Source organism: Bison bison, unplaced genomic scaffold (genome assembly GCF_000754665.1).
Source record: "Bison bison bison isolate TAMUID 2011002044 unplaced genomic scaffold, Bison_UMD1.0 scf7180017864479, whole genome shotgun sequence".
Lineage (NCBI taxonomy): Eukaryota > Metazoa > Chordata > Mammalia > Artiodactyla > Bovidae > Bison > Bison bison.
Window position 1 is genome coordinate 4608408 of NW_011495039.1, and position 10105 is coordinate 4618512.

Below are 10105 nucleotides of genomic sequence, written 5' to 3' on the forward strand. Positions count from 1 at the left end.
AATCACTAAAGAAGTTAAACAAAGAAGGTATGTGATTTCACTGAGTTTAGTACATTACCTTTATACATTTTACTGTCTTGTCAAAATTTCATCTTACATGGTAAAATTTATTACTGCTTAAGCAACAATTATTATTAAGACTGTCTGCAGGCCACTTAGATCAGCATTTTCTGATTTTTTTAAGAAGTTATTTTTGGAGTTCACAAGTAAAGGCACCCTATGCATTGGGGCAAACCACTACAAAAGTCCGTCATACTACTTTGAATTTGGAAGAATAACTGATTCTGTTTTCATTTGCCTATATTTTTAAGTGAAAATGTCAAGGCAAGTTCAAGTCAATAAACATTTCGGAATGCCTACACAAGCTGTCTTGAAAAGGGAGCACACGAATGTAAAGGAAGAATTCCAAGAGGAAATATTGTCACTCATACTTTATGGATAATAGGAGTCAAGCAAGCACTAGAAAAATGGTCTCTCAGGTAGAAAACCTCACCAGGGTAAACAAAGATGCGTCAGGTAACATGGTACTGTACAGAACTAGAGTAGCTCAGATTATCTGAGGGCAAACTGCTCAGTGAAGGAAGAAGAATCAGGATGCCAAAATTAAGCTAGAGCCAGACCAGACTAAGGCTGTATGATCTGACTGAGTTTTGTCCAAGAGGGGATGAGGAGCGTCTGGAAGGTTCAGATAATGATGGGATTCAGGGCAGGTCACCCCAAAATATACCACTTTGACATACTGATTGTTATGAATTAAAGTTACTTGAGAAACAATGGGTACAGGACACTCTGACCCTCCTCTATGTCCCCGTGAAAGCGGGAAATCAATTTCCCGGGTGGAACCTACCTTCCCTGCACCAGGAAGAAGAGAGACACTCTCACAGCCAGAGACGGGGGATTCAGGGCCCACGGGCTCTGCTTAGTGTTTTCACTCATTAGTGTTCAAGACTGTTTCTTTGTCTAGTCAGTTCTTCATAAATGTATTACTATTATTTTTTTGTCTAAAAGGGCATATCAACAGCCTGCATTGATCACTCTTGAGACCCTTGTTCATAAAAAATTATTTTTTTTCCTTCTGTTAATCTGCCTGTGTCAAATATTAGACCAGGCAAAAGAATCTATAAGGATACAGGGAAAAAAATTTCCTTCCTGACAAGGAGAGTCTGTAGGTTTGCAATGAGCACCAAAGAATTGATGCTTTTGAACTGTGGTGTTGGAGAAGACTCTTGAGAGTCCCTTGGACTGCAAGGAGATCCAACCAGTCCATTCTGAAGGAGATCAGCCCTGGGATTTCTTTGCAAGGAATGATGCTAAAGCTGAAACTCCAGTACTTTGGCCACCTCATGCTAAGAGCTGACTCATTGGAAAAGACTCTGATGCTGGGAGGGATTGGGGGCAGGAGGAGAAGGGGACGACAGAGGATGAGATGGCTGGATGGCATCACTGACTCGATGGGCGTGAGTCTCAGTGAACTCCGGGAGTTGATGATGGACAGGGAGGCCTGGCATGCTGTGATTCATGGGCTCGCAAAGAGTCGGACACGACTGAGTGACTGAACTGAACTGAATGTTAGCTATGATGAGGTCAAAACTGAAAAAAAAAGAGACACTTTTGGGAGGAGCAGTTCTTGGAGGGAAGAAGATGAATTCAAACTTTTTAAACATCATGCACTTAACATTTTGCACATGTCAAAGTGAAGGAATAATGAAGATTAGATGCAAAAACGTAGGAATTGGCACATAAGTAATACTTTACATCATGAGACTTGGTGACCAGACCCAGAGAGTATATGTCTAGTAAAGAAAGTGGTGCATGTTAAGTCACTTCAATTGTATCTGATTGTGACCCCAGGGACCACAGCCCACCAGGCTCCTCTGTCCATAGGATTCGCCAGACAACAAAACTGGATGGGTTGCTGTACCCTCCTCCAGGGGATCTTCCTGACCTGGGGATCAAATCCACATCTCTTACATCTCCTGCATTAGCAGGTGGATTCTTTACCACTAGCACCACCTGGAAAGCCCCATTAAAGAAGGTCAAACAGCTATTTTTCATAAAGGTACTAAGTAATGGTGGCAAATAGATCATTTCAGATTGAAAATATAAGCCAAAGTTCAAGAAACTATAGCCCATGGGTCTCCAGCCTCCTGCCTGTTTTCTGTGAATGAAGCTTTACAGAAACACAGCCACACCCATTCTTTGACCTCTCTGTCAAATACCTATGGCACGTATGTCTATGGCTGCTTTTGCTCTACAGCAGAGTGGAGTGGTTGCAACCAAGACCACAGGGGTCCAGTATTCTTGCCTGAAGAATTCCATGGACAGAAGAGCCTGGCAGGCTACAGTTCATGGGGTCACAGAGTCGGACACAACTGAGCAACTAAAACTTTACAAGAAAAACCTGCCATACCTAATATAAAAAACTGACCTTGGATCAAAGGAAAGAAAATGGCCCAATTATCTCTTGTAAAATGAGAGTATTCTACTAAACAATTTCTAAGATCCTTTGCTTCTTTAACAACTTCTTGCTACTCAAAAGGGCAAGTATTGACATCCCTGACAAACGTCATGTGATAAAGTGAAATGAGCACAGCACTTATTCTTGAACTGAGGATAACAACATCTGTGATAATCAACTCTTAGGGCTGCTCTGAGGATTAAATGGGATCATTTATTTTAAAAGAAAAGGATGATGACTCATTATTTCAAACATTCAATGTGTCTGTTATTATTAACATAATTACACTATTAATATGTATTAACAGGCCATATTTGGGGTGAGAGTTGGGTTCTGAGAATTATAAATGTAGTGAGTGTTGCATTTCTTACAAATGGGAAGAACAAGAAAAACAAGATCAGTTATATTCTCATTGGTTGAGCCAAAATCTAAGAACTCAGTTATTACCATAAACACATTAAGTTTTTCAAAAAGACAGGTACAGTTATTTCTGAAAGGATCAAGAAATGGGGATAATACAGTACTCAGAAGAGAGATGCAGACTTAACAATCCTGTCATTCCAAAGTAAGAATTTTCCATTACTGACACTAGAATTATCTTGGCAACACTAGTTCATTCTACTTTAGCAGGTACCAGTGGATAAAATATCCCAGCACTTGACTACAGTGAGTATCAACTTCAGAATCCCATAAAATAAAACCTGTGGTGCCTGGAAAATTGAATCATACTATACTTTTCAAAAGGTTCACATATAAACTTATTGCAAGTAGCGTTCAAGCCAAAGCATGTTTGGAACAAGAAGCTTTTTTCACTGATTCCATCATCTTTTCATTCTTTCAATAAAAGAACTGTTGAGTTTCTAGAAAACCGCCAAAGTAATCTATTTGTAGGTAGCTATAGATTTTCATCCCAAGGGAACAGTGTATAGGCTTGGGAATATTCTTACTATCTTCCTGTCTCTAATGAAGCAAACCACAGACAAGAATTTGTTTTATTGTTTTTGCTTTTTCTCAGAATATATAGCATTAGAACAGAGAAAATTTTGAAAAAAACATGACACATCATACAAACACTATAAAAGACTTGGCAAAAGCATTATAATATGAAAGCTATTTTAAATTGTGCCTATAACCTGAATTCTATCAAAATTCTACTATTAAGGAGACCTTGGAGGAAAGTGGCATGCCTTCTCAAGTAGGTTTTAGGATTAATAACTTCTGTACAAACACACACACACATATAAAACACCAACACACAAACGCCTGGAAAGCTTTTGGACATGAGTGAAATCTTTCCAATTATTTCTGCCAACAAATTCATGATAAATCATCTGCCTATTCAGCTTTCAGAAACAAAGCAAAAAATCCTTCTCTAACGACACCTATTTTGCTTTTATTCACTCAATTTCACATCACATAAAATTGGAGATTATACTGCCTTTCTTATTAAAGAAAAAAAGTGAAAGTGTTACTCAATCATGTCCGACTCTTTGTGACCCCATGGACTGTATGTAGCCCACCAGGCTCCTCTGTCTACGGAATTCTCCAGGCAAGGGTATTGGAGTGGGGAGCCATTCCCTTCTCCAGGGGATCTTCCTGACCCAGGGATCAAATCTGGGTCTCCTGCACTGCTGGCAGATTCTTTACCATCTGAGCCAGCAGAGAAGCCCCTATTCACTAAACCTTAGTACTTCTATCTCTTAAATAGATCTTGATTGTATCACTTCTGCCCATTCACTGTACAACTCCCCTAGTCCTAGCCACCACCATTAATTTTGAGATTCATTGCCATAGCCTCTAAATGAAGTCAAAGGCACCAAGGAATCCCCCTGGACCACTTCAGCCCATTCTCTGTGCTGCATCCAAAATGATGAACACAGCGTAGAGCTGATGACATCACTCTCCACTGTGCAGCGCTCCGTTACAGCTCAAACCTGACCTGCGCCTGTGTAGTTCACATCACAACTCTCCCCAATGTGTAACTCATTCTCTGCTTCTGATATGCTGGCTCTTTCCAGTCAAACCACTCTGTGTGCTACTGTTTCCAAATAGAAATGCTCTTCCTCTTAGTCCTCAGAAACTCAGACCTCACTCAAATATCAGTTTTCAAATTTCAGCTTTCTCCCTTATACTTAAGATCTATCCTGACATTCTACTCTGGACTAAACTGCCCCTTTCTCAAACAGACCAAGTTAAAGTTCTTACCTTGGGGTAGTAGACAGATAGTGACCAGGGTCCTGTGACCTCCCAGCCACTGGGTCACTTTCTAGGCTAATTTCCATCATTTAATTAATTTCTTATTATTAGGAATCTTCATTTACAAAAACAAAAATACCAAAACAAAATTATTACCTTACTTAATAAAATCTAGAAAATTAGCACATATGGAAATTCCTCATTTCTAAAGATGTAGTTTTTAAACATGTTATCAAATAAGCTACACATATGTCAAAATACCTGACAGAGATATTCAATTAATGTTATATGAATTTATATTAAGCAATTAATTAATCAAGAGAGTAGGATAGTTCCCTGTAAAGTGCTAACTTTTTTTTTTTTTTAGTCACTAAGTCCTGTCCAACTCTTTTGTGACCCCATGGACTATAGCCTGTAATTCGCCAGACTCCTCTGTCCATGGAATTTTCCAGGCAAGAATACTGGAGTGGGCTGCCATCTCCTTCTCCAGGGGGTCTTCCCAATCCATGAATCAAACTCATGGCTCCTGCACTGGCGGGGGGGTTCTTTACCACTGAGCCACCAGGGAAGCCCTAAGGCACTACCTAGACAGCACTTAAAGCAAGTTTAAAATGAATTCGTAAGAAACAGCACTAGTGTGAGTTTTAATGATTATGAAATCACTTTCTGGCAGGAGCTGGCTACACATGGAGGGACAGATTTCTTGAGAGATGGGGAGAAAAATTAATCTTGCAACTCTTGTTAAAGAGACAAAAAAAAAAAGAGGGGTAGGTGACAAAACAGAAGGGCTAGACTTAACCCAATTTTTTTAAAAAGCCAGATAATGAGAACAGGAAGATAAATAAGAGAGAAATAAATACAAGAGAAACCATTTTTAAAACTCCATGAGTCTTGTGATAAGGATTAAAGTACAGAGCGATCAATAATCGCTCAAAAAAGGAATATCCTACCACCTGATTCATATTTAACATGACTATGCTGCTGCTGCTAAGTCGCTTCAGTTGTGTCCAACTCTGTGTGACCCCATAGATGGCAGCCCACCAGGCTCCCCCGTCCCTGGGATTCTCCAGGCAGGAACACTGGAGTGGGTTGCCATTTCCTTCTCCAATGCATGACAGTGAAAAGTGACAGTGAAGTCTCTCAGTCCTGTCTGACACTCAGCGACCCCATGGACTGTAGCCCACCAGGCTCCTCCGTCCACAGGATTTTCCAGGCAAGAGTACTGGAGTGGGGAACATGACTATAATCATCCAAAATTGCTCTACCATATCTTTATGTAAAAGACATCCACTGTGGATCATACAAAAGTAAAAAGATGTCATAAAATCCTGTAGTATAGACAATATTTTTAGAAAGAGAAACTACTTAGATGCAATCAAGCACATCCCATTCTTTTACAAATAAAAATTCTGCCTTGAAGTTCACAGACATGAAATAACTTGGCAAGGTCAATTGGTATGTTATTTACTCATCTAATACTTGTACCTTAATAACACTCCAAGTTCACTTCTTTACCACACCAAAAATCTAGAACTTAAAAGCCAATTCTTTCTATTCAACATCTCCCTTATAACAGTATAATTTATATTTCTCCATGAAGTAAAATTTTATTAGATATTATAAACAAAGCCAGGTTTGGCTATGTTCATATTAACATCTGTATTAGTTAATTTATAATTAATTACTGAAGTATGACATGTAATTTTAAAATAATAAATGATACTGAAATACATTTGGTCCCATCTTTGTAAAGAAATAGCATAACACAAACTAAAGGCCATTTCCACTGTTTAAAACAGAATCCAGTGCGTGCACACACACACACACACACACACACACACACAAATCTAGTAAAAGAAATCCCCAGGCATATTTTTTGAAAAACTGAATGACAAAACCAATTGTTAATTTCCTTTTCAAGAGATAAAATTCATGTAAGCCTCTTAATAAAGGCGGCTACTTTCATTTACTTTGCTCCTGTGCATTTCATGTTAAATTCTATAAACTCATTTACTAGAACAGCAGCGCCAAATAAATTCACAAACAACTTTGCTCATCTGACCAAGTTTAGTAAACTACTTAAAATAGGTAATTAAATTGTGACTCCAAAACCCTATAGTTAATCAATAAAAAAATATATATATATTAATCAGAAAACCAAACAAAAGTCCTCTGGAATTCATTCTATTTGTACATCCATTAGAACATCATTCTATCTGAAAATAAACAACCTTTATTCATTACAAGAAAGACTACCAGAAAGTATGTCCTGTGAGAATCAGTTTCTTTATACATCACAAGTTACACGTCCATCACAATTAATCTTAGGTAATTTCCATACCCCATCACACAAACTTTCCAGTAACCATTTGGCCAGAAGCAAATATCTCCTAAAACTTAAAAAAACAGTCAATTCTTTCTATTCAACACCTCCTACAAGAATGACTTCATCATTTCTCATCTTTGTGTTAGACATGAATCCCATCATGACTGAAATTGCTAAAAGGTTCTAAAGGTATTTTAAACTAGTATTTATTTAGATTTTATTATTGATTTAGACAGGAAACACCTGAGACTCACTATATACAAAGACAACAAATGAAAACATTTGAAGAATTCTGTGGAAGTGATTGCACTTTTACCACAGAAGCTGTGTATAAACCTGAGAGAGAAAACTTGACTGTATCTAAACTGATGACATCATAAACATTTAACATGATAAAGTTAGAATTTTCTAAGGGAAAAATCAAGGTATCCATAAGGCTACAAGAGCAACATGGTTAAGAAAGGAGTAAAGAATCTACCTGCAATATGGGAGACCTGGGTTTGATCCCTGGGTTGGGAAGAACCCCTGGAAAAGGGAATGGCTACCCACTCCAGTATTCTTGCCTGGAGAATTCCATGGACCGAGGAGCCTGGCGGGCTACAGTCCATGGGCTTGCAAAGAGTCAGACACAATTGAGTGACTAACACTTTCAGTTTTCACTAAGAAAGGAGTAGAAAGGAGAATTGGGCTGAATCCCTAGGTTATTCATTGGCTACTAAACACTCACTCAAACACACACACACACAAATCCATTCAAAAATAAATATAAATAAACTAGAGACCTGAAACATACATAGCTGGTTCTTGAAAAATGTGGGAGTTAGGGGTGCCAACCCTTTGTATAGTTGAAAATCAACACATAACTTATAGTCCGCCCTCCAAATACGTGATTCCTCCTCTATCCCATAGTTCTTCAGCATCCACACATTCAACCAGGTAGGATGGTGCAGCATTACAGCATTTAACTACTGAAACAAATCCACACAAGTGGACCTGCACAGTTCAAATCAACATTGTTCAAGGGTAAACTGTGCCTGGGGAAAAGCAAACCCAAGATGGAGGCAGGAAGAATTACAATAGGAAGTGCTCTCTCTGTTTGTCTTGTAAGAAATTTTACCTCAAAAATAAATCTTCTTAACAAAAAACACGTCTCACATCTTCTTAGTCCAGTAGTTGTAGGGTTAACAGGATGAACTATATAGAACAAGAAGTGAAAGTGAAAAATATACATGATAGGTTCTGTTAAGAAATTTAACAAGATCACAGATTTTTATAACTTAACTTCAATAAAGGATCAGTACCCTGTGAAGCTAAAGTAAGAAACTACTAGCATTTAAAAGAAGGAATCAATATGTTTTTCCAATTGTCATTTGTTCTTTATTAGGAAGAAATGTTAAACACATATATTTGGGTATATGTGTATTTTTAATCTTTTTCCATCTTATTATTTAACACATTCATGAGAGCATAAGAGTAACAAGTGTGTATGATAAACTGCACACTGGATTGATTCTGTTCCTGGCTCTGCCCCTGGTGAGCGTGGACCTTCTGGAAACAATTTACATCTGTGACAGTTCCCCAGATGTGAATATATCAAGTGTCGATTGATGTTGGCTTTCTATTTTTTTTTATTTGCTGACATGTTCAAATATTAAACATTTTGAAGTATTTTAAAGATCATGTATTCTGATCTGTTATGTCAATAAGCTACTTCCTGAGAACCAGAACTAAATTAGGCACTTTTGAAAGTTTATTTATGTTTTTCAAAGCATTAAAATTCCATATGGGAATTTATGTTTTTTGCTTAAGTAAATTCATGAAAAGATTCCTATCTTTTCTACAGCACCAATAAAATGACTGGCTGCACTGTCAGAGGAAAGTAGAATCCTACAGTAATCATCCAGATAATTACCATAAAATTTTTGCTCTGGAAAGTGATAAACTGTTCTATCAAGTAAAATTAAAGAGTTTGCTTGGTTTCTCAATTTTGAATTTCCATTTAGATTTGTAGCCAATTTTCTTCTGCTTTTAAAAATTAAACATTTCTCTAGTGCCTATTACATGATCAGCTATGTTTATGCAGAAAGTAATAATATACTATCCTTAATCTCATCTGATGGGGCTTCCCCTGTGGCTCAGCAGTAAAGAATATGCCTGCAATGCAGGAGAGCCATGAGACTTGGGATCGATTCCTGGGTGGGGAAGATCCCTTGGAGAAGAGCATGGTAACCCACTCCAGTATTTCTGCCAGGAGAATCCCACGGACAGAGGAGCCTGGCAGGCTGAAGTCCATGGGTTTGCAAAGTCAGACACGACTGAAATGACTAAGCATGCACGTAATCTCATCTGATAGTGGTATTAAAGAATGTTTTATAAAAATCTTGCCAGATCCAAATAAATTAGAATCTCTATTTTACTTTCTGGACCTGGAAAATATTTTTTTGACAGTTTCACAACTGGCTTTACATAAACTTGGATGGAAAATTGCTTTGGTTAGTTCTGTCTCCTTGAACTATCTTTTCCATTGTTGGGGAAAAAAATACCTCTCTGATCATTAATTTCAAAGCAGATTCAGGCTATGATTCAAGATTCTTAGCACTTTAGTGTCTTATACAGTTTAAGTAAAAGCCTATGTAGGTTTTTTTTTTTGAAGTGATTTTTATATCAGAAATTTTGTGACTTTACCTTTTACTAGTTTGCTACTTTATTAAAATAGTAAATTTTAATAAACATAATAAATTTTAGCAAATTTATTTTATTGCCTTTTCTAAATATTTATCATTATGTAAGTAGTGAATAAAAGTAAACAATAGGAGTAGAAAACAAAGAAATGAACATGTCCCACGTTGAAAGCTACTATTTCGGATGATTCCAAAAAGAGTTTGCAGATGACTCTCTTGACCGCTGCAATCTGAAAAAGGTACTACCAGTACTATATACTCCCTGGTAACCACAAGAAAGAGAAGCTAACAAAAACTTCAGTCAACTCAGGATAAAAAAACTTGGCCCCTTGATAACTTACGTGATAGACTAAACAGCATCAGAAATCACATCTGAGAAGGATTCTTAAACACAATTCCTACCCAACTTTATGAAAGAAAGCTTTTTTTTTTTTTTTTTTTTTT

The 10105-nt window shown here is 37.4% G+C and overlaps 1 protein-coding gene across 4 annotated transcripts in view; it reads right to left on the reverse strand.

Moving 5' to 3' along the window:
- ISPD (isoprenoid synthase domain containing) overlaps positions 1 to 10105 on the reverse strand; it is a 368880-nt gene that overhangs the window by 163528 nt on the left and 195247 nt on the right. Inside the window, exon 10 of one of the 4 annotated variants that reach the window (XM_010862160.1) lies at positions 7602 to 8174. The exons of the other annotated variants lie outside the window; for them this stretch is intronic. Coding sequence (XP_010860462.1) covers positions 8142 to 8174 — 33 coding nt within the window. The 3' untranslated portion in view covers positions 7602 to 8141. Of the gene's footprint in view, positions 1 to 7601; positions 8175 to 10105 lie in introns of those variants that run through there. 4 annotated transcript variants of the gene reach the window in all.